The sequence below is a fragment of the Carcharhinus amblyrhynchos genome, chromosome 21, assembly GCF_965287045.1.
Source record: "Carcharhinus amblyrhynchos chromosome 21, sCarAmb.v2.hapA, whole genome shotgun sequence".
NCBI lineage: Eukaryota > Metazoa > Chordata > Chondrichthyes > Carcharhiniformes > Carcharhinidae > Carcharhinus > Carcharhinus amblyrhynchos.
This window is the reverse complement of record NC_137344.1, coordinates 33629058-33654009: the sequence shown is the minus strand read 5'-3', so window position 1 is coordinate 33654009 and position 24952 is coordinate 33629058. Positions and strand designations below refer to the sequence as shown.

Genomic DNA, 24952 nt, shown 5'->3' with positions numbered 1-24952 from the left:
TCAATTCCCAGCTTGGTCACTGTCTGTGTGGTGTTTGCATATTCTTTCTGTGTCTGTGCAGGTTTCCTCCGGTTGCTGTGGTTTTCTCCGCAGTCCAAAGATGTGCGGGTTTGGTGGATTGGCATGTTAAATTATCCCTTAGTTTCAGGCAGTCTAGCTAGGGTAAATGCATGGGGTTCTGGGTATAGGGACTGGGTGGGTTGTGGTTAGTGCAGACTCAATGGGCTGAATAGCCACCTTCTGCATTGTAGGATTCTATGATTCTATGAATTTGAAGAGGAATGGGAGGTTAGAGATGATGTGGTACTTTGCAAGGATGGTGGGATGAATTTTTTTTTCGAGGAAAAAGAATGATGATGGCAAATTGGAGGGAATAGAAGCATAGTGATAATTTCAGTGGATTAATAACACACAGGATCAAACTAATGCTCCAAAGGCAAGACATCAAATCCAATTACAGCAGCTGAGGAAATTTAAGTTTGGAAATTTAGAATTAAATATTGACCTCAGTAATAATAATAAAATTACTGGATTGTTGTTAAAAACTCATCTGGTTCATTAACGTCTTTTAAGGAAGGAAATCTGCTGTCTTATCTCACTCAACAGATGGACTCAGTGTATCAACCTCCATCTCAACCCATGATGCTCAGCCCAGGTTAATATTGTTGGAAACAAGTTCAAATTCTCTCACAGCAGCTAGTCGAATTTAAATCCAATTAATAATTAAATCTGGAATTATACTCAATAATGGTGATTGTCAATCAAGTTGATTATCGTAAAAACCCATCTGGTTCACTCATATCCTTTAGTGAGGGGAATCTTCCATTCTTACCTGGTGTACCATACATGTAGCTCCAGACAGCAATGAGGTTGGCTCTTAATTACCTTTGAAATTACATAGGAAGCCATTCAATTTTATGAAAACGCTACATTAAAACAATAATAAAGTCTGGCATTGACTTAGGCACTGGAGATGACAAAGGCACATCTTGCTCAGTTGACCTTGCAATGCCCTCATCACTAGCATCTGGAGAGTTGTACCAAATTGGGAGAGTTTCACCACAGACTAGTCAAGCATCAGCCTGACATTGTCATACTCACTGAGTCATATCATAGAGCCAATGTCCCAGACTCTTCCATCCTATCTCACAGGGAGGGCAAACTGAGGAGAGGTAGTGACGCAATTCAAAGGGAGTGACCTGGGGAATTCACTACATTGACTTTGGGGCCCATGAAGTTTCGTGACATCTTGTTAAATAGAGTTGTAATGGCACAGAAGGAGCTCATTCAGCCAATGAATCAAGGTCAGGTATTTAGAGCAATCTAGTCAGTTCCATTCCCCACCTTTAACCCCACAGTTCTCTCCTCTTCAGTGCTCACTCAAACTTCTTTTGAAATCATTGATCTCTGCTGCCAGCATTTTCCAAGGCAGTGGTTTCAGGTTATTATCACTCACTGCATCAAGAAGTTCTTCCTGACATTCACCGCCGCATCACTTACCCAAAACATTAAATCTGTATCTTCAATCCATGTCTCATCAGCTACTGGGACCCAAAACATTTCTTTTCTACCTTATCTAAACCAACTATAAACTTGCACATTTTTATCAAATCTCACCTAATTTCCTTTGCTCCAAATAGAACAACCCAAGTCTCTCCAAAGTAATTGTGCTGCTAAAATCCCCCATCCTTGGCCAAGATTTTCTTGCCTTGCCATGGTGTGTACCGCTGACATGCCAGCCAAAAGTCCATTGACTTCAGTAGCATGGGTAAATCCTGTGGGTGGGCTGGACAAGAGCCCACTTCTTGTTTTTAAATCCTTTCATGCTCTTTCCTACTTTTGTAATTATTCCAACTGCACAACTCTCCAAGATACCTCTGCTGCTTTAATTCTGATGTGGAGTTGCCAGTGTTGGACTGGGGTAAGCACAGTAAGAAGTCTCACAACACCAGGTTAAAGTCCAACAGGTTTATTTGATAGCACAGGCCACAAGCTTTCAGAGCATTGCCCCTTCATCAGGTGAGTGGGAATTGTGTTCACAAACAGGGCATATACAGACACAAACTCAATTTACAAGATAATGGTTGGAATGTGAGTCTTTACAAGTAACCAAGTCTTGAAGGTACAGACAATGTGAGTGGAGATAGGGTCAAGCACAGGTTAGAAAGATGTGTATTGTCTCCAGACAGGACAGTTAGTGAGATTTTGCAAGCCCAGGTAAGTCGTGAAAGTTACAAATAGTGTGACATGAACACACAATCCTGGTCCTCATGTGTGCGGAACTTGGCTAACAGTTTCTGCTCAGCAATTCTGCATTGTCATGTGTCATTAATGCCGCTTTGGAGAATGCTTACCTGAAGATCAGAGGCTGAATGCCCATGACTGCTGAAGTGTTCCCCAACAGGAAGAGAACATTCCTGCCTAGTGATTGTTGAGTGGTGTTCATTCATTCGTTGTTGTAGCTTCTGCATAGTCTCCCCAATGTACCATGCCTCAGGACATCCTTTCCTGCAGCGTATCAGGTAGACAATGTTGGCTGAGTTGCAAGAGTATGTACTGTGTACCTGGTGGATGATGTTCTCATGTGAGATGATGGCATCCGTGTCGATGATCTGGCACATCTTGCAAAGGTTGCTGTGGTAGGGTTGTGTGGTGTCGTGGTCGCTGTTCTCCTGAAGGCTGGGTAGTTTGCTGTGGACAGTGGTCTGTTTGAGGTTGTCCCTTTGTTTGAAGGCAAGAAGTGGATGTGTGGGGATGGTCTTGACGAGATGTTCATCTTCATCGATGACGTGTTAAAGGCTTCAGAGAAGATGTCATCGCTTCTCAGCTCCAGGGAACTACTGGATGACAAAGGGTACTCTGCCATGTCCCGTGTTTGTCTTCTGAGGAGGTCGGTGTGGTTTTTCGCCCTGGCGCTTCAGAACTGTTGATCAATGAATCGAGTGCCATATCCTGCTCTTATGAAGCCATCTTTCAGTGTCTGGAGGTGTCTGTTGCAATCCTCCTCATCTAAGCAGATCCTGTGTATATGGAGGGCTTCTCCATAGGAGTTGGCTTCTTTAACGTGTTTAGGATGGAAACTGGAGAAGTGGAGCATCGTGAGATTATCCGTGAGCTTGCGGTACAGTGAAGTGCTGAGGTGGCCGTCCTTGATGGAGGAGCGTATGTCCAAGAATTCCAGAGAGTAGTCCGTGGTGAGTCTGATGGTGAGTTGGAACTTGCTGATGTTATCATATAGTTGTTTCAGTGATTATTTGCCATGAATCCATAATTCTGGCCCCTTGTTCATCTATAATTTTAATTGTTCCTCTATTGGCATACATGTCTTCAGTTCCCAAGCCCCAGTCTCTGGATTTTCTTCCCTATACTTATTTTCCTCTGTACCTCACATTCCACCTTTAAGATACTTGTCTCTTTTTGTTCAATATCTGATCCAATGAGCAGGATTTTACAAGCTTCTCTCGTCCCAAAACCATAAAATCCCACTTGAGGTCAACGGACCTTCCCATTGTCCGCTCCTTGTCCGCTCCTTGCCCGCTCCCATTCCAGTAGTGGCGGGCAGTAGAATTCTGGCAAATATCTCCTTATGTAGATCATTTTTTTAATCAATGTCCCTGTGGAGCACCTTGGGATAATTCATTTTGCTATATAACGGTGCATTCTATAAATATTGTTCTTGTTGTGTTTTGATTTCCTCTGCACAGCTGTAATAAAAGCACATTTAAAATATTTTTTAATCAATCTTTGTGATGGAATGACCTGTGGGATGATTGTTGTGTTTGGTAGAAAAGAAGAAAGAAAATAAAAAGGAAATTGAGGAGATTATCCCAATTAAGGAGGAACCACAGGAGGAAGTTATTTTGAAGGGAGAAGACATAATGGCCCTAGCAATAAAAGCAGAAGACCTGGATCAGGTAAGGAGAGACGTTTTATTTGTACCATTTTAGTGGTGTATCTTTGAAAAGCAACTTCGGGTTTTCCTGTGAAAGTCAGTTTTATGGAGATACCCAGATGGAAGGCCTTGGGATCTGAACATGACTCCACCAGAGTTACGTATCAGCTGACACTGACCTTTGTTACTGCATGATTTGGCTCCATAGTGCCCTTTTTTTTGGTGTGCTGTTTTGATTCCAAAATGGTAGCTGTGACATCCACGCTCAGATTTGGTACATGCTGTACAGAATATCGTTTTGATGAAAGCATTAGCTTCTTCAGGGAGTGTAAACCAGAATATAGATAAGTTGTGACATTAATCTCAGCGGAACACTGATTTGTTGCAAGCCTTGGCATTTTGCCATGTTCGGTACCATTCACACTCGCTCAGATAATGAAGCAACTCAAACCTACAGAAAGCAAGAATTGGGAAGCATTTAGGCTTATGGTGATAGATACCACATGAGTGCCGGGCAATTATCATACCTAACAAGATTCTAACCTGCAACGGTATTACCGTTGCTGAATCTCCCACTATTAAAATCGTGGAGGTTACCCATTGACCAGAAACTGAACTGGACCAGTCACATAAACATTTTGGTTACAAGATCTGGTTAGTGACTTCACACGCTGAAACCTGTCCACCATCTCCAAAGCACAAGTCAATTCTTGCCTGGACAAGTGCAGCTCCAACAATACAAGAACTTGGCACCATCCAGTGCAAAACAGCTTGCTTGAAGAGCACCCAATATGCTACCTTAAACATTCACTCCATCACTGACACAGTGACAGCAGCGTGTTCCATCTACAAGATGCAATGCAGCAACTAACCAAGGATCCTTCACCCAAACCTGCAATCTCTACTGCCTAGAATATTAAGGGCAGCAGAGGCATTAGAGCACTACCACTTGTAAGTCCTTCCCCCCAGCCCAAGCTGCACAACACTCTGTCATAGAATTAAATTGATGTTTTTCACAGTTACTGGATTAGAATCCTGGAATTTGCTCTATTAATCACTGAGAGTGTACCTTCAACACATGTTCAGCAGTAGTTTAAGTAGTTGACACACCTACCACCTTCTCAAGGGCTATTAGGAATGGACAATAAATGTTGGCTTTGCCTGCAACACCTCATTCCATAAGTGAATAAAAAAAGGGATGTACTAACATCAAAAGATATATGACTGAATAATCTGTTTCGGAGATGCTGGTTGAATGTTAAATATTGGCCAGGTAGATTGTCTCCACTGCAAATTAGGATAGACTGAGGATTATCATTAAAATAATGGAAGAGTAACTTGGAAGAAATAATTTGCATTCCCAACTATTCATCACAACATTTCCACAACAGTCTATCTCTGTGATAACACTTCAAACTTCATCTTTGCCAGTGTCCCCACTAAAACCTTTACTCTTTCTCACCCTTGTTGTTTCCTGATGTGGTCCTCATCACTACTCAATGAACTCCAAGGACACAAACTTGAATATCTGTGGTAGATTACTGACTTAGCCGTTCAACTGCCTTTCAGCTGGACCGTGAAAAGCACCGTTTAGTTCCACTACCCCCTGCCAAAACTCCTCACTCTTCTAGATCATTGTGGAATTCAAAGATTACGCACAGCATCTATTCTCTACTGTAAGCCATCTTCATAAACCCTTCTTGCCTGTTGTTCCACTCTCACCTCCAACAAATTCAAGGATGTTGTGGACTTCATTGTGACAAAGATTGAGACCATTCAGCTGTCACTGCTAATTCCCTCCCATGTTCAGAACACCCAGCAAAATTTCCACTGAGCTCTTCCCTGCCCTCAGCTTGAACTTTTCCTTAGTTCCTTTATTGCTTTTTCACATCCTCTCACCAAGCTCATCTTGTCCATTATACCCACCTGCTGTCCCCCAGGCTTGATTCCCACTGAACAGCTGATGATCCAATTCCCTTTCCTGACACACATGTTAGCTCATATTGTTAATAATTAACTTTCCTCAGATACTGTGTCCTTCCCCATCAAATCTTATCATATGTTTACTCAAATAACTCATGCTTTTCTCCTTTGTCCTTGCAAATGATCTCTCTGCCCCATCTACAAGCTTTCTTTCCTTTCCAATTTAACAAACACACTCAGCACTAAAACCTGTGCACATCTTCCCTAGAACACATGCTTTAATCCCTCGAATCAGATTTCTGCTCCTGTCATAGTATTAAAACAATCCTTACCAAACTCAGAAATGACATCCTACATGATTGTCACAAAGATAAATGTTCCCAGTTCATCCTTCTCAACCTGTTTGCAGCTTTTGAAAAAGTTGACCACAGCATCCTCTTCCAACCCTCTGCTGTATCAACCATCCAGGTAGGAGTGCACTCGTCTGGTTCAATTTTTATCTATAACATTGCAGCCAGAGAATTTCTCGCCATTGCTTTTCTTCCTGGTTAGGCCCCAAGACCTGGATAATCTCTGTTAAACCTCTGCAACTCTCTACCTCTTTCCTCCTTTACGATTCTCCTTAAATCTGCCTCATTGACCAAGTGTCAAAGGAAAGTTGTTATTATAAAAATATTCCATGCCAATCTCATCATTTCTTCCTATCTCACCCCCTGCCCTATTCCATATATTCCATACTGTTCCACCACACCCATGTCCTTTCCCACCCTCCATGCCATTCCATTGCCAAGCCATTCATCCATTTTATTCCATCTTCCTACCTCCCTCTTCTCCCTTGCTGTGCTACTATGACATACCCCACCTCCCGTGTTCTCCTCAGGCAGTTAAGTAGAAAGGGACAAAATTAGTCAGAACATCCACATTTCCAGGGAGCCTTGCTGAAGAGTGAAAGTGCATCTCATCAGTAATGGACGGGACAGAATTGAATCAAACTGCTTACTAACTCTGTTCAGATTCATAAATGAAGATATCTGTTTGGGTTAGCTTTGAGGATTAGGACAATATGATACATAACCGATGAATGTGGAGCAAAGAATAGTGAAAAAACACAAAATGTGACACTGAAGTTAGTAAAAGATTGAATTTCCAGACTACAAAAGATAAAGCTCCATCTCGTTGGCTAATTATAGCAATAAATTAATTACATTTGTTTTGCCTTTGTGCTCTGGTAGCTTCATGTTCCCCGGATGCCTTTAAAGGCAATTCCTATCACCAGTACAATGGTGATTCGAAAACCAAAACCAAAGAAAGAAGTGTCAATGAAAAGGTTTATTGCTAAACCTGCTCCACCTTTGGATGAACTGAAAACTCTGGACTATTCAGGTTAGTAATCGTTTGTGAAACAGTATGAAGATCCCCTGCTCTTTTTCGATAGAATCCCTACTTTTTCAAGAACATAGTAATCGTGAATTAATTTAGTTTGTTAGAGGTGACATATGTATCATTGTTATTGTGTTTAACTGTGTGTGTGTGTGGATGGGGCAGGGGAGCATATGTTTATCTGTGTGCATGTGTCTAAGCATCTGTATGTGGACAGTGCATGGCATTCCTGTGTGTGGGATGTTTAGACAACTGTGTGTGTGATATTTGTGAGCATATATCTGTGTGAGTGTGGGGAGGATGTGTATATTTGTTTGAATGGAAGGTCTCTGTGTGGGGAGTGTAGGGTCCAAATTAAAACTTGGAACCTCAAAGATAATCATCTCTGGATTGTTGCCTGAGCCATGTACTAACTGGTAGAGAGTCAAGCAAATCGGAGAATTTATCTGGCTCAAAAAGCAGTGTAGGAAGAAGGCATTTCAATTCATGGGCACTGGCACCATTACTCTAGAGATAAAGCGGCTGGATTCAACTCCATCTAAAGCTGGCCAATGACCAGTATCCTGGCAAGTTAGTGCAACTAAGGCAGTGATTAGGAATCTAAACTAAGCTGCTCTGAAGAAGCTCTGAAGAAGAGTCCATTAGCAAATAGGGCCTAAGTAAATAGTAGTATAAAAATTTAAATTCAAGGCTTTTTTATCTGAAAGCAGGAAGCATCTACAATAAATAGATGAACTAGTAGCACAAATGGAGATAAATGGTTTAGATCAAGCTTATCCAACTTGCAGCCCAATGGCTGAATGAACACCTCCCCCAGCCTGCCCCTAACACCACAGATATCATACTGCCAGTTAAACAATTACGTTTTAATGGAAGAATCTGTATGTAGCTGCTCCTTCGATCACAGGCTGTTTTTTCCCATCTGTGGAGACAGAAAAATAAGAATTAATGTTCCAAATCTGTATAACTCTTCTTCAAAGCTGAAATGGGGTAGAAATGTGATTGATAATGTAGCTGGAGAGGGAGTTGGAGCAGAATAGAAGGTCAGGGATAGGTCAGAGCTGAGGCGAGGCTGACAAAGATGTCATGGACACAAGATGAACTGGATGATAAACCTAGTTACCTTATATGCAAAATGTCCCATTCCTTATTGCTCGTACAGCTCTTAATTCTCTCATAGGAAAGTACAGTCCTTTACACGATGGCCAGAATTCTTCGATCTCACACTTCCCACTACCACTGCCAATGTGAACGGCGAATTTGGTATTCAACCAAATCTTCGTTCATAGCAGCGGGACCGGATAATTCCAGTTGCAGATGAGGTCAGAGAATTCCGGCCAATGTCTTCCAATGGTAAGATGACTGTGAATACTATCTTATGGTGTGAGCGTATTAAATGCTGTATGATTTATATTGGACTCCAAAGATTTCCTCCAGCTAATAACTACCAACACACAACTGTTACAAGCAATGTTTATAATCATGTCTTAATCCTACAGGTGCTGGGGGTCCTCGCTTCGATACAGAGGGGAGAGTTCTGCCCCATAGTATCCTTGGAAGCTTAGCAGATTTTAAGCAAGAATTGCTTGCAAGAGGACTTACTGAGGTAGAGTACAAGCATACCATGAACCTTCTGATAACAGCTGAGACATGGAGGACTGTTAGGGAAATATGTGATATAATTTATATTCCTCAAATCGTCTCATTTTGTTCATTTATTTTGCCCCTACCACAGGATTGTATGACCAATGGTGGACAGTTGGGTTGGTGGGAATATGAGCAGGAGGGCAATTGTGGACAAAATGTGAAAGGATGTGTGTGCAGTTGGATATTGGGAGATAAGTAGGTATATAGGCAACACATTATCTGCAACAAATGTTGCAATTCTATATGGAAAACTTGATCCACCAGTTGATCGTTTCCTGCCCATTGCTACATTTTCAATCTGAGGGATTTTCATTCTGTTGGCAATTTTAGCCCTGGTCCCATGGATAAAGAGGCAATATGACCTCTTACTGCTGTTTCTGGTAGAGGTCCATTCCATTATCCAGCACTGGCTGTCCTAAGTCACTGCTTAGTGGCAGAACCCTTATCGGCTTAACCTAATGTTTCCTATATTATTCAGATGGCCAATGCAATCTCTGATTGCCATCCTCCTGAAGCCAAGACTCAAGAGTTGCAGGTTTATGGAAAGAAGCCTGAAGACATTATTTATGCCAAATCACAAAATCAGGACCATGCTTTGGTGAACTGGCAGTGGCACATGGCAGAGAGGAAGAGAACACAGCAACTAATCTCAAGTAAGTGGTCCTTAGTGAAGCTAATCACAGAAGTTGATTTATAAGTTAAGAAATAATAAATTTCAATATTTTCTCTGCACCCTCTCCAAGGCCTTGAAGTCCTTCCTAACGTTTGGTGCCCAGAATTGATTTATTATTGTTTAGCATGATCTCCTTGTTTTATATTCATTGCCCGTATCTGCAAATCCACATATCCTATATCAGTCTGCCATCTTATTAACTTTGAAGTGGAGATGCTGGCATCGGACTGGGGTAACCACAATAAGAAGTCTCACAACACCAGGTTAAAGTCCAACAGGTTTATTTGGTAGTGCAAGCCGCAAGCTTTCGGAGCACTGCCCCTTCATCCTCAGCTGATGAAGGGGCAGTGCTCTGAAAGTTTGTGGCTTGTGCTACCAATAAACCAGTTGGACTGCAACCTGGTGTTGTGAGACTTCTTATTGACTTTATTAACCTGCCCTGAGACCTTGGAAGATTTGTGAATTTGCAGCCATTTGCTGATCATCGCTACTCGCAACCTCCTTTGCCTTTGCCAATTTCATTCCCAAATTACCATTTTCCATTAATCCCACATGCTCCTCTTTCCAGATAAGCTTGTTATGTGATACTTCATCAAATGCCTTTTGAGAGTCCATGTACACAACATCCACCACACTACCGTCACCAACTGACTTTGTAACTTCAATTCAATCCGGTATAATTTGCATTTTAATCTATGCTTCTTCAAGTGAGGGTCATTTTGTCATTTTCCACTACTGATGTTTGACTGACTAACCTGTATTTCTTTGCTTTATCCCTGCCCTTTTTAAATAGGGTTTTGATGTTTAAAATCCTCCAGTCTCTATGAAATTGATTCATAACACTTGTAATTTGTGGGCTAGCATCAAAATAAGCTTATGGATTGTCATAACTATGGTTCATTAATATGCTTTGAAGAAGGACCTTACATGTGATTCCTGATATTGTCTAAAATTGTTAAAAGCTAAAGATCAACAGTGAGCTGTGACACTACCAGCTCGACAGCTGTATAAAGCCAAGGGAAATAAATCTCAAGGGTTGATTAAGATCCATTCAAGGATTCATGAGGAAATAAAGGGAGAACTTGCAGGAATACTGGCACTGAGTGAATACTGGAGAGGTGCCAAGGAAATTGAGAAATTCAGATTTTACTCCTTTTTTTAAACTCAACTATTAAATCAGTGGCCTTCAATGTTAAACACAATTGGAACAAACACTAAGGGTGATAAGCACACAGAATGTTGCCTGGGTGGGTGTTTTCAAGGACAATCACCAAAAGGGGTTTGGTAGCACCACTACTGACCAAACTGCCCAAATCCTAAAGGACACAGCTGCTAGACTGAGTCTGCATCAGATGGTGAAGGAACCTCATCCTCACTAATCTACCTGAACAGATGCATCTTTCAAAACAGCATTTGATAAGGTACTACATCAAAGGATACTGCATAAAAGAAAAGCCCATGGTGTCAGGGGTAATATATTGGTATGGATTAAAGATTGGCTAGCTAACAGGAAATAGAGTTGGCATAAATGGGTCTTTTTCTGGTTGGCAGGTTGTGACGAGTAGTGTGCCCACAGGGATTTGTGCTGGGATGTTATATATTTAAATAGTTACATGATTGCTTTAAGAGCAGATCACATGATTTGGCGATGATGTCTTTGGAGTTCCACAGGCTCCTGCTTTTAGTTTCAGTCGGTCCTCAGTGCAGGCAACAGCTCTTAGAATAAATCTGTTGTTATTAGTTTGAATCTAGCTGTGTAAATCATGGGGGCGATTCTCCCATTGAGCTGCACTCAATGCAGGCTGCAAGATTCCAGTGGTAGCTGATCTGTGCTGGACATCCCACCTCGATAGTGCATCCCACCTCAGTTCCATGCTGAATATCAGCAGGGAGGTGCATAAATGATTTAAATACTGATTTTTGAATACAACTAGCAGGCCCGGAGACTTCAGTCCAGGGCCTACTAGCCTCAACCCTCCCCCATCCTGGCACCGCTCCACCAGCAGTCCCGACTCCCCCAGCCCCAAACCCCCCTCAACTGTTGAGCTGATAGTGTCACAACTCACTTTTGATCTTTAGCTTTTTACAATTTCAGAGGATATCAAGAACCACATGTAGTCCAGACCATGTAAGGTCCCTTCCTCAAAGCACATTAATGAACCACTGTTACGACAATCCGTAAGTTTATTCTGATGCTAGCCCACAACTTACAAGTGTTATGAATCAATTTCGCAGAGACTGGAGGATTTTAAACATCAAAACCCTATTTAAAAAGGGCAGGGATAAAGCTAAGAAACAAAGTTAGTCAGTCAAACATCAGTAATGGAAAAACGACAGAATGACCCTCACTTGAAGAAGCATAGGTTAAAATGCATATTATGCCTGATTAACTGGATTGAGTTGAAGTCACTAAATTGGTCAATGAAGGTAGTGTAGTGGGGAGTTGCAGGGGGGAGAGTTGGGACTGCAGGGTGGATCAGGACTGCTGGTGGGGGGTGCGGGGAAGGGGGAGGGGCGTTGAGGCTAGCCCTGGCAAGCTTGGAGGGCCAACGATCGGGGCATTGCGGGGGTTGGGACAGAGGGTTGTCATTGTGGGGGTTGCGGGACTGGCTAGCGATTGGGAGGCCGGTACACAGGGGCCACTGTACATGTGCTGATCTCAGCACTCACAGATCAACGCATGTGATCTGTCAGTGGCCCTGACCCCTGAATTCTGGAGTGAGCATTCCAGCAACAGAATTGAAGATTTGTACTCCAGAACTAGCCAGGCCCCCAGCCATGCTGTTCCTGTGACACAGTCAACTACCCAAAAATGTGGAAAATTGTCCTGTCCACAAAAAGCAGGCAAATCCAACCCAGCCAATTATCACCCCATCATTCTACTCTCAAATATTAGCAGATTGATGAAAGGTATTGTCAGCAGTGCTATCAAGCAGCACTCACTTGCTCCCTGATACTCAGTTTGGTTCCACTGTGGCTCAACTCCTGATCTGGTTACAACCCTGATCCAAACATAGATACTGCCACCACAACATAAAACACCCACAAACAAAATGTCACTCCATTCCACTAGCTCTGATAGCCCCCTCCCCTCACCTACTCCAACAGACACGTACACAGGAGGCTAAACAGCCAGGATACAGGAAGACAACAAACCACCTTTCACTAGCTATCCATAAACATCCCTCTCAGGGAAGCCCAGGAATTTCCACTGCCTGATCTCCTCCCATTAGCCCACTACTATCCCCAGGAGAAGCCCCCCAATTCAGACACTTACTGAGCAACATGCGCACACAACCTCCCCAGCCAGGAAACCCAAGAAAACCCGCTCCAACACACGTACCACCTTGACATCCACCCCAACTCCCGGAAACACAACAGAAGTTCCAAATCTAACAGCCCCCTCCCCCTAACACACACCGCCACCCCTCCCCAACCACCGAAAATATGACAGAACCCAGGCACCCACTGTCCTCTTCCTCCAGGGAACCTCGCCAACACCTTGTCACTCCCCATCCCCCTATTTTTCTTCGTACGTAAATATACCCCCTCCCCGCCCCACCACCACCCTACACAAAAAAACTAATGAGTAATTAAAAAAAAGGAAAAGGCCCAGGGCACAAGAAGACAACAAGCCACAATATAAGGGCAAGGCATCACAAAGAGCAACGAGGGTTGGACGTGAGCCGAACACAGAAGCAGAGCAAGCACAGTGGCACAGTGGTTAGCATCGCTGCCTCACAAGTGCCTTCTAGGTTCAATTCCGGCCTCGGGTCACTGTGTGAAGTTTGCACATTCTTCCCATGTCTGTTTGGGTTTCCTCCAGTTGCTCCCAGTTTCCACCCACAGTCCAAAGATGTACGGGTTAGGTTGATTGGCCATGCTAGATTGACCTTAGTGTCAGGGAATTAGCAGGGTAAGTAGGTGGGGTTACAGCAATAGGTACTGGGTGAGAATGTGGTTGGTGCAGACTCAAGCCGAATAGTCTCCTTTTGCACCATAGGGATTCTATGATTCTAAGGAGAATCATAGAATAATGTCCTCTACCTGTCCAACCCAAAAACCAAACATGGATAAGGGAGCTGAACTCAAGAGATAGGATGAGAGTGAACGCCATTGAAACGGGCAACATTTGACTGAGTGCAATCAAGAAACTAGCAAAAGGGTCTCTCTCCTCTGGTAATGGTCATACCTAGCACAAAGGAAAATGGCTGTGGTTGTTGGTGGTCGATCATCTAAGTCCAGGGACATTGCTATAGCAGTTCCTCAGGCTAGTGGCCAAGGCTCAACCACCCTCACTGATTTATCAATAACCTTCCCACCCTCGTCATAATGTGGGAAGTACAAATGTTCGCTGATTATTGAACAATGTTCAGGGTTATTTGATTCGATTTATTATTGTCACATGTATTAGTATACAGTGAAAAGTATTCTTTCTTGAGTGCTATACGGTGGCGTAGTGATTAGCACTGGTGCCTTACAGCGCCAGGGACCCAGATTCAATTCCGGCCTTGGGTCACTGTCTGTGTGGAGCCTGCACGTCCTTCCTATGTCTGCATGGGATTCCTCCAGGTGCTCCTATTTTCCTCCCACAGCCCAAAGTTGAGGGATAAGTTGATTGGGCATGCTAAATTGATCCTAATGTCAGGGGAATTAGCAGGATAAATGTGTGGGATTATGGGAATAGGGCTGCATGTGATTGTGGTCGGTACAGACTCAATGGGCTGAATGGCCTGCTTCTACAATGTAGGGACTCTATGATACAGACAAAGCATACCATATATAGAGAAGAAAAGGAGAGAGTGCAGAACGTAATGTTACAGGGTGTAGAGAAAGATCAACTTAATGCAAGGTAGGTCCATTCAAAAGTCAGATTACAGCAGGCAAGAAGCTCTTCCTGAGTCAGTTGGTACGTGTCCTCAGACCTTTGTATCTTTCTCGTGATGGAAAAAGGTGGAAGAGAATATGTCTGGGGTATGTGGGGTCCTTAATTATGCTAGTTGTTTGTCTGAGGCAGCAGGACGTCTAGACGAATTAGGTGGGTGGGAGGCTGATTTGCATGATGGACTGGGCTTCCTTCATGACCCTTTGTAGTTTCTTGCAGTCTTAGACAGAGCAGGAACCATACTAAGCTGTGATACAACTAAGAAAGGGTGCTTTCTATGGTATATTGTAAGGTTGGTGAGAGTCATGTCGGATTTCCAAATTTCCTTAGTCTTCTTAGAAAGTAGTGGTGTGGTGGGCTTTCTTAATTATAGTGTCAACAACCAGGACAGGTTGTTGGTGATCTGGGCACCTAAAAACTTGAAGCTATCGACCATTTCTATTTGGTCCCCATTGAAGTAGATAGGGGCATGTCCTCCCTTACGCTTCCTGGGAGTTGATGACTATCTCCTTCGTTTTGATGATGTTGAGGGAGAGATTACTGTCATTGCATCAATTCACCAGATTCTCTATCTCTTACTTGTACTCTGTCTCATCATTTTTTGAGATTAGTAAACTTGAAAATCGAGTTGGAGAGGAATTTGGCCACACGGTCATAGGTGCATAAGGAGTATAGTAAGGGGCTGAGGATACCTTGTGATGCACTGGTGTTGAAGATAATCATGGAGAAGGTGTTGTTGCCTATCCCTTATTGATTGCGGTGTGTGGGTTCGGAAGTTCAGGATCCAGTCATGGGGAGAGGAACCAAGCTCTAGGCCACGGAGTTTGAAGGCGAGTTTTGTAGGAATAAAGGTGTTGAAGGCTGAGCTGTAGCCAATAGATAGGAGTCTGATGTAGATGTCTTTTTTATCTAGGTGTTCCAGGGTTGAGTGCAAGGCCAGAGAGATGGCTTCTGCTGTGGATCTGTTAAAGTGTTATGCAAACTAGTGGATCCAAGTAATCTGGGAGGCCGGAATTGATTCGTGCCATGACTAACCTTTCGAATCACTTTGATGATGGATGGCAGAGTCATGGACAATAGTCATTAAGGCACGCTGCCTGGCTTTTCTTTGGTAGCGGAATGATGATCATCTTCTTGAAGTAGATAGGGACCTCCAATTGTTGTAAAGGGAAGTTGAAGATGTTTGTGAATACCCCACCAGCTGATCCACGCAGGATCTGAATGTTCATCTGGGTACCCGATCCTGGCTAGTTGCTTTCCGTGGGTTGACCTTCAAGAAGGCTGCTCTGACATCTGCAATGGTGACCTCAGATACAGGTTCATCTGAGGCTTCCAGGGTGGAGGGCATGGTCTCGCTGACCTTTTGCTCAAAACAGGTGTAGAATGCATTGAACTCATCCGGGAGAGGTGCGTTGGTGCCGGTGATTTTACATGCCTTCATCTTGTAGCCTGTTATGTCTTGCAGACCTTGCCGTAGTCAGCAGACGTTCATGTGGCTAGCCTGGGTCTCTAGCTTGGTCAGTTATTGTCTTTTGGCATCTTTGCTGGATCTCCTTAGATCATATGTGACTTTCTTGTATAGATCAGGGTCGCCTGACTTGAACGCATCAGACCTGAACTTCAGCAAGCAGTGAATACCCCTATTCATCTATGGTTTCCAGTTGACAAACATGCAGATTTGCGTCTTTGGCACACAGGCTTTTATACACTTACTAATGAAGTCAGTTAATGTAGTAGTGTACTCATTCAATCTAGTCACAGAGTTTTTAAGAACTGACTGGTCAACTGACTGTAAGCAGTGCCATAGGAGATCACCCAATTCCTCAGACCAACATTGCACGATTTTCTTTGATGAATTCTCCCGCTTCAGTTTTTGCCTGCAAGCCGGGAGCAGGAGCACAGTTTTGTGGTCTGATTTACCAAAGTGTAGGCGGGCGATAGGACAGTAAGAATGTTTGATGTTTGTGTAACAGAGATCTAGGATGTTCGGGCAACTGGTAGAACTGAAGACATATTGGGGATATCTTGGTAGGAAGCTTATGAACTTGGACTAATTGAAGTCCCCGGCCACGATGAACAAGGCCTCGGGATGTTTCATTTCAAGTCTATTTGTAACGGTGTACATTTCATCAGCGTGGTCTCCTCAGATGTGACTCTTCAGATACTTGAGCACTCCACGCGCATATACAGCAAGATCCAGACAATATTCAGGTTTGGGCTGGCAAAGATATGTCCCTTCTGGTGCTTACAATAGCAAAATACTAACCGTACCCAACCAGCCCAGGCTTACACAGTGTCCAACGTTAGGGGGATGATTCTCCCAAAAAATTCTAAGTGTCAAATTTGTGTAAAAACCAGAATAAATCACACTGGCTTTTTCAGCAGGAGTTTCAAAATGAATGCCCTAAATTAGTGCACAAACATGAATCAGTCCAAAAAGCGGTGGGTGGGGTCTATACCCATTGGAGAGGTCAGTAGTATAGCACTGAGTGGGCCACTGTGCATGCACCAATCTGTCAATGCTGAGATTGGCGCATGCACAGTGACCCCTGATCCTGGCCACCCGATTACTGGCCAACTCAATTGTTGACCAGCCATGTGAATCCTCCCCCCCCCCCCCCCCCCCGCCCCCAAACCATGCCCAGGCCAGCTTCCCTCCCCACAGTCCCAATATCCCAATTTTTTCCTCCCCACCAGTAACTCCAATAACTGGCCTTCCGTCCCTCTGTCACTTAGCTGAAAGTGCACAGTGACATGGGATCCCCTCCACCCCCACAGATTGTCCTGCCAGAGACCCTGTCCCCATTAGCCTCCCGCTCTCCCCTCCCCACCCCCGGCACTGCTTGATGGGCAGTGCAAAGTTGCCCCCTGGGCATTAGCTCTTTGTCCCTTGGGCAGTGCCAGAGGAAACAGACTGGCACTGCAAAGGTTGCAATGCCCAGGGGGCACTTTCACCTGGCACCCGACCCTCAGGGGGGCCTCGATTGCCCCTCTGTATTCCAGTGGGGTCAGGCCAACAGCTCTCTGCAAATGGGGAGCTTTATTAAACCCCACTGAAGTGAAATACTCCTGGTGGTGGTGGGGGAGGGGGCAGGAAAGAGGCCTGGAGATTTCAGATCCAGGCCTGCTAATGGAATTTAAGTGATATTAAAATGAGGGTCTGCATACATTATGCAGCACCGTGCCGATTTCCAGTTGACGGCACTGGAAATCTGGCTGCCGGAGACACACAGAGGCTGTGGCGCTCTACGGGATGCCCATGAAATGACTTCCACTAGAGTCTTCCAGCCCGCTGCGCTACAAAGGCAGAGCAGTTGGCTGAGAGAATTGCCCCATGGATTTAATTCTGTAATTGGGCAACATAAATGTGCTAAGAATTACACTCATAACCAATTTAAGATTTTCTGTTGGGCTCACTGTGTGACTTACACATGCTAAAAGCTATATACATGAATACATAGGGCTCTGTCCTTTGCAGACAGAAACAACATGCACACATTTGCACCTTTTTCGACTAAACAAAATGGCAAAAGCCACTTTGTGGTTCATTCCCCAAGGCAATGCCTTGACCAATCAGAGTCAAATTACCTGGTTTGAATTTATCAAAGCTTGGCAGTTAACTGTCAGTATTTACTAACTGGTGCATTTGCCATGACAGTACCTCTATCATTCAAGAGTCTACTTGCCAATCTTCTCATGCAATGTGAATTGTTGTTCCCTTTATAATTTGATTTCTTGGACGATGTCCTGACAAGTGCGAGATGAAAAGCTTCAATGTGTGTAATTTTTCAGCAATGATAGTACCAAATGACTGTTTATGTTTTTACTCTTCCTCCTCACAAAAATAAACTTTCTGAATAATTTTAGAACTTGATCATTCTCTGTTTAGATGTCCTAAACAAGCCAGTTGAAGACCTCTTGATGAATCAATGTGAGGATTTTGGACAGGCGAGACAGCAGGCTAACCTCATCGATCAAACCATGGCAGCTCTGGGTCCTGGGAAGGTCAGCAATAGTTTTCCTCCCTTTTACTCATAGAATCCAAGGGTGCATTGCGTAGTTATAGATGATCACTCCCTCATGTTCATAGCTTTGTGTGGGGTGGGGGGACACTCACTCGCGTTCTTGGCTCTTGAGATTCAGTCTCTCTTGTTCTTGGCTTTGGCGGCTCACTCCCTCCCATGATGGGCTCTGGGAGTTCACTTCCTCCCATGAAAAACTCTGGGAGTTCACACCCTCCATGAGTGGCTCTGAGCGTTCCGTCTCTCCCATGACGGGCTCTAGGAGTTTGTTCTGTCCCATGGGGGTCTCTAGCGGTTCACTCTATCTCCCATGAAGCTTTGGGAGTTCACTCCATCCCATGAGGGGCTTGAGTTCCATGATATTTATGGTTATTATGTGCATTGACTCAAATGAATTGAAAGATTCCTTGTTCCCTTTTGATTATTTTAGGGTTTACATATTGGGAGTGAATTTTGGACCATACCGCCAATGATCGGTGATGAGTTAAGTGGCGTGGCATCAACACTAACACAGACAGAACGTGGATTTCGACCACCCATTGTTTACAGTGGGAGACCTGAGACAATCAGAAAGGAGACAGGTACTTCCACAACTTTCCTGAACAAAGGTGTGTTCACTGTGATTGGGAACCTTATATTCCAGGTTTCAGAAACTTAACTGATGGGGAAAAGGTTCAATAGGTTTGGCTTGATTTCTTGAGAAAAGTAGAGACTTTTGTAGTTACCACATTAAAGTTTGCAACACCTATGAAGAGCATTAACAGACTGATACAAGTGGTTGTGCCTCATTCCCAGTTTTATGCAGACGTTCCCAGAATTTTTCTGTGTTGATAGGTCAGGAAACACTAACTCAATCTATTTTTGACCACCCCAAATTTTGCCTGGTCTTCTGTGATTGTCAAAGTCATGCAGCAGCATCAGAAAAGTAAAGTGTATGTTTATTCCTGAGCCTCATTTACTATTGAAAAAGGGGGGAGCTTTTATATTCAGGTTTGTTTTAATGAGATCAGATTGTCTTGTGACCTCAGCTGTACAACACAAAGAAAAGTAATAACATTGCTTGCTGCATTTCTCCCTTGTTATTTCTGATTAAGTGCTTCTTTTGAGGTGATACTTGATATTTCTCTGTACTAAGATACAGAAGGAGATTGAAGATGTCCTGTGCAGTGGGCGCAGCCCCTCCTCCTGATTTCTCAAATAGGAGAGGAAATGTGCACAAGGCACACGATGTATTTGACATAACAGCATTTATCTTAGCCATAATTAACAGTCATTGCCAATGCGGTCAGTGTTTGAATTTTGTTTCATTGAATTGTCTTCCAGTTTCCACCTTTCGCTCACTTTCATTTGGTCCATCTCTCATTCTTCCATTCCTTGACTTAGCCTATTCCAAGAAATGGAGACAATCAACTCACAGCACAGTGGGACAGTGGTTAGCACTGCTACCTCACAGCACCAAGGACCCAGGTTTAATTCCAGCTTCGGGTCACTATCTGTGTGGTGTTAGGACTTCCTCCCCGTTTCTGCGTGGAATTCCTCCAGGTGCTCCAGTTTCCTCCCACAGTCCAAAGATGTGCAGGTTATATTGTGTCATGCTAAAATTGACCGAAGTGTCAGGGGGAATTAGCAGAATAACTGTGTGGGGTTACAGGAATAGGGCCGAGTGGGATTGTGGCTGGTACAGGCTGGATGGGCTGAATGGCTTCTGTATTGTAGGGATTCTATGAACAAATATTTACAACAAACCCATGGACCCCACAGCCACCTTGACGACACTTCCTCACACCTTGCCTCCTATAAGAATTCCATTCCCCCAGTTTTGCTATCTCATTCACATCTATAATGATGATTCAATGTCCCACACCAATGCTTCTAGTTTGTCTTCCTTTTTCTTCAACTGAGGATTCCCCTTCACCAAGTTTGATCCATTTCACACACTTCTGTTCTTTACTGTTTCCCTCCCCCCTGCCCCCTTCCAGAATCATGATATGGTTTCCCTTGGTTTCACCTTCTACCCACCTGCCTCCATCTTCAATGGAACCTGCCCCAATATTTCTGCCAGCTCCAGCATTTTGCCACGATGTCTTCCCTCGCCCTCCCCTTTCAACATTCCAAAGGAAATGTTCTTCTATGGCACCCTGGTCCATTTCTCAGTCACACCCAATAACCCTTCCATTTCCTACTGCGCTTTTCCATGCAGGCACAAACAATGCAACATCTGCCCTTTCACTTTCTCTTTTCTCGGCATCCATAGCCCCAAACACACCTTCCAAATGAAACATTGATTCACTTCACTGGCTTTCAATTTAGTATACTGTATTTGTTGCTCACGGTGTGGTCTCTTTTACATTGGGGAGATCAAATGCAGATTGAGTGACCACTCTGTGGATTGGCTACATTCAATCCACAAGCACAATTCTTCTTGTCATGTGTTATTTGAATTCTTCACCTTCCTTTCTGCTTTGATGTTTCTATCCTTGACCTGCTACAGTGATCATATTTTAAATACAATGCAAGCACGTGAAACAGTGCTTCACCTTTCAATTTTCTATAGTCCTCTGGAAACCACATTGAATTCAACAAATTTAAATCATAATCTGCCCCAACACTTTGCTTCATTTTGTTGGGTTTTTTTGGTTGGTTGGTTTATTTTCTCTTATTTCTTTATTTATTCCTTTAGCTTGTATTCAGGGAGCTGCTATCCAGGCATTCCCACCGCATCTAAACGTATCTTTTGTTTCTTTACTTTTGTCCCATTACCACTCCCCTAGGCTTTTGTTATTTAATCTGTCCTGCCCTCCACAGAGTTTCCCATTTGTTCTTCCTCCCCCCCCACCGGCCTTGCTCAAAACCTAGTTATTACATTTTTTATCTTTCCTTAATTCTCATAAAGGATCAACAACCTAAAACATTAATTCACTCTCCACAGACGCTGCCTGACCTGCTGAGTGTTTCCAGTATTCTCCTCCAGTATTTTGTTTGTGTTTTAATTCTGTGCCTTCATTTACTTTAGGTACTGACTTCTCTTGCGACCAGAAAAGACACAGGAAATCCAGGTCAGAAGATTTGTATCTGAAGGAGAGATTGAAAGAGATGAAGACTGTCCTAAAACACTTGGACTTCAGACAACCAGTATGTTTTTAGAATACGTTCAAGAATGTCACTGTGCTGATTCAGCGTATCAGTGAAAAAGCCTTAAACCAAGATGCAGCATAGAATGATATGTCTCCTAGTTCATCACCAGTGATTTCTTGCATCAATGGCCATTCAATTAGCAAATCTATTCTCACCAGAACTATATCACAGTGTTACACCGTGACAAACCTATCCCCACCAATACTATAATTCAGTGTAATACTGTGACAAACCAATCCCTACCAGTACTATAACCCAGTGTTATACACTGACAGACCTGTTCCCACCAGTACTGTATTGTATTGTTATACACTGACTAACCTGTCCCCACCAGTACTGTACCCGTGTTGTACAGTTTTTCAAGTTTATTTATTAATGTCACAAGTGGGCTTACGTTAACATTGCAATGAAGTTACTGTGAAAATCCTGTAATCACCACACTCCAGCACCTGTTCGGGTACACTGACGGAGAATTTAGCATGGCTAGTTAGTGAAATAACTAGCACATATTTCAAACTGTGGGATGAAACCTATGTAGACACGGGTAAAACGTGCAAACTCCACACTGACAGTGACCCAAGCTGGGAATTGAACCTGGGTCCATGGCACTGTGAGGCAGCAGTGCTAACCACTGCTACCGTGCCACCCCAGTAATACCTATCCCTGTCAATACTGTATTCCAGTATTTTAGTTTTTATTTCATTGTTCACATCCCCCGATCACAGGCTGCTGATTTTTGTCACTCACCCTATGCTAATTTTTAGAATGCTGGCATAATTGGAAAATAGATTTAAGATGCTTGAGCAAACTAAGCACAGGAGGAGGCAATGGCTTAGCGGTACTATTAATCCAGAAACTCAGCTGATGTTCTGGGGAACCGGGTTCGAATCCTGCCTCGGCAGATTTTGGAATTTGGATTGAGTAAAAAAAACTGGAATGAAGCAACTACTGATGACCATGAAACCATTGCCGATTGTCGGAAAAACCATCTGGTTCACTAATGACCTATAGGGAAGGAAATCTGCCGTCCTTACCTGGCCTGGCCTGCATGTGACTCCAGAGCCACAGCAATGTGGTTGACTCTCAATTGCCCTCGGGCAACTAGGAATGGGCAATAAAAGCTGGCCAAACAGCGGCTGTCATATCCCATGTTCGAATAAAAAATAAATAAATTTTCCTTTCTCGAAACTAAGTGCAATAGTTCCAGCGATGCCTCTTCCACTGATCAGAACGGTGGGATCCCAGGCCTGATTCTGCATTTGGAAGCTCATTAATGTGCATTTCCCTCTGAATCTCCCGGTGGATCCCCAGTTGATTTGTCCATTGCTGTCAGCTGGTATATTCAAAGGTCCGGCACATTCATTTCACTCTCTGCAGCCCACCTGACCGTACTGGATGCCTGCAACCCAGAGGAAAAAGCTTAGCAGCCTCAAGAAGAAGCTAGCACTAACTTTTACTGCTTATTTGAGGAGTCCAGGCCCACCGACATGTGCTGTACCGAACGTATGGCTCAAGAAAGCACAGAACCATCATCTCCCCAGGTGGTCGTTGCCCAGGAGGTCAGCATGGCTGTTACCTGCCCATGAAATGTCATCCATGACAGGAAGCAGATGGATGATCTCACCAATTCTGGTAGGGTAAGTCCTCTTTCAGCTCCTTCCACTATTAAATCCTTAGTCTGGCATCATGTACTTAAATGGCTATTTTCTTCATGGATCTCACATTCAGTCGCTGGGGGCACATAACAAGATGTTAACAAGACCACCATTCCATCCACCTTGTTGCTCACACTCCCTTCTGGCTTGGGCACATCATGTGCAGAGAACATAAATTTCACCCAACCTTTGCTCATCCCCTCTGATTGCATGTCTTTCTTTTGCCTATATTCAGGCCAAACTTGCACATAACAATGAGTGTGAACCCCGACTAGGGGTGGAACAGCAGAGATGCTTGCCGTCAGCGAGTTCAAGGCGGCCACTGCAGAATTCGGCCTCTTGCAAGAAATTAGTTTGGATCTCAGCTCCCTCCTTTCATTGAATCTTGCGATTCATACTGAGTTCAGTGTGCTCAGTACTAACTTCAGCTCAATAACTAAAATTGTCCTTTTGTATTTGTCAGGTATAGCAGCCTGTGGCTTGATAGGCAGCCAAGCTGCTCTCCAAACCCCAGGAGGATGTCTGAAAATGAGGGGGTTGAGGAAGAACAGTTACAGTGCTCACTCGCACCATCCACCAGCACCGAGTCACACACCTCGGGGTGGGGTGTAGTTCAAGCATAGACCCATACTACTTTCTGGGGAGCACCTCACAGTCATGACCTTACAATTCTCGGAAGCAGGGACAGCCCAAGTCAATGGCATTCAGAGAACTGCTGGAGACCAGCCATCCAACCAGTCTCAGTCAGATGGTGAAGCTTTAGAAGCAGTTTCCAGCTCACTGGTGAAGATGCGAAGGGAGGCAGTGGAACATCAGGCACTCAGCAGACCCGAGAGCGTGATGAATGAATCCATCAACGTTCTGTCCAATGTGTCTTCAACGTGCAAGCACATAGAGACTGTCGTGGGAAAGTTGACAACCACCATGGAGACATTGGCCCAGCAGTTCCTGCCAGATTTGGACTAGCCATTGCACACCATAGCCACACATTTGTGTGCACCATCAGCATATAGGCCATATGGGGATGAGGCATGTTGCCTTCCATCTTGATGTCCCACCTTCTACAGGAATCATGCTTGGGCATCTTGGGTCTCTATTCAGGACACTTCAAGATTGTGCAACAGCACAGATGCACACATTCTATCTGTGCCTGCATCAACTCTAGCAAGGGAAGCTGCCCAGGATATTTCTGCCTCTGAGCAGGAGACCCATATGAGAGCAAGCCTCTCCAAGGCTTGGGCCACCAAAGCACATTTGCAAAGATCATTACAGACATCAGAAAATAGCAGTCAGCAGACTGCTTCCACCCCCGCCGCAGGTGTCAGGCCTGCACCAAGACATAGTAGTAGCGTTAGAAAAATTAAGAAAATTTGATGTCACCTCAGAGTCATGGGTGCTCTATCACTGTGAATAAATTACACTTTTTGAAAACCATTCCAATGATATGTGAATGTAAGGGCTAGATGAAAATATTTTGGTTGGATCTTTGCAATCCTCTTATTCTGAGGTTCTGCCTTCCTCACATTCAGAATGTCCCCTTTTAAGATGAACATTCATGCGATGCCAGCCTCAGTGCAACTTGTTAGCGGACCCTTGAGTGTTATCGGGGACAATCTTGTAATTCATTATTAGGAATGTGTAATGGGTGAGTTCTCAACCTTTTAGTCCTCAATGGATATCAATGGCTGAGGAGCGCTCATCAGCTACAAGACTGTATGCGCATTTGTGTTTCCTAACTGA

The 24952-nt window shown here is 43.9% G+C and overlaps 1 protein-coding gene across 1 annotated transcript in view; it reads left to right on the top strand.

Annotated features, from left to right (window-relative positions):
• Positions 1-24952, top strand: part of mycbpap (mycbp associated protein) — an 81570-nt gene that overhangs the window by 1915 nt on the left and 54703 nt on the right. Inside the window, exons 2-8 of the mRNA XM_080208995.1 lie at positions 3787-3914; positions 7048-7198; positions 8695-8801; positions 9321-9495; positions 18290-18405; positions 18853-19003; positions 21436-21554. Of these exons, the coding sequence (XP_080065121.1) occupies positions 3787-3914; positions 7048-7198; positions 8695-8801; positions 9321-9495; positions 18290-18405; positions 18853-19003; positions 21436-21554 (947 nt within the window). The remainder of the gene's footprint in view (positions 1-3786; positions 3915-7047; positions 7199-8694; positions 8802-9320; positions 9496-18289; positions 18406-18852; positions 19004-21435; positions 21555-24952) is intronic.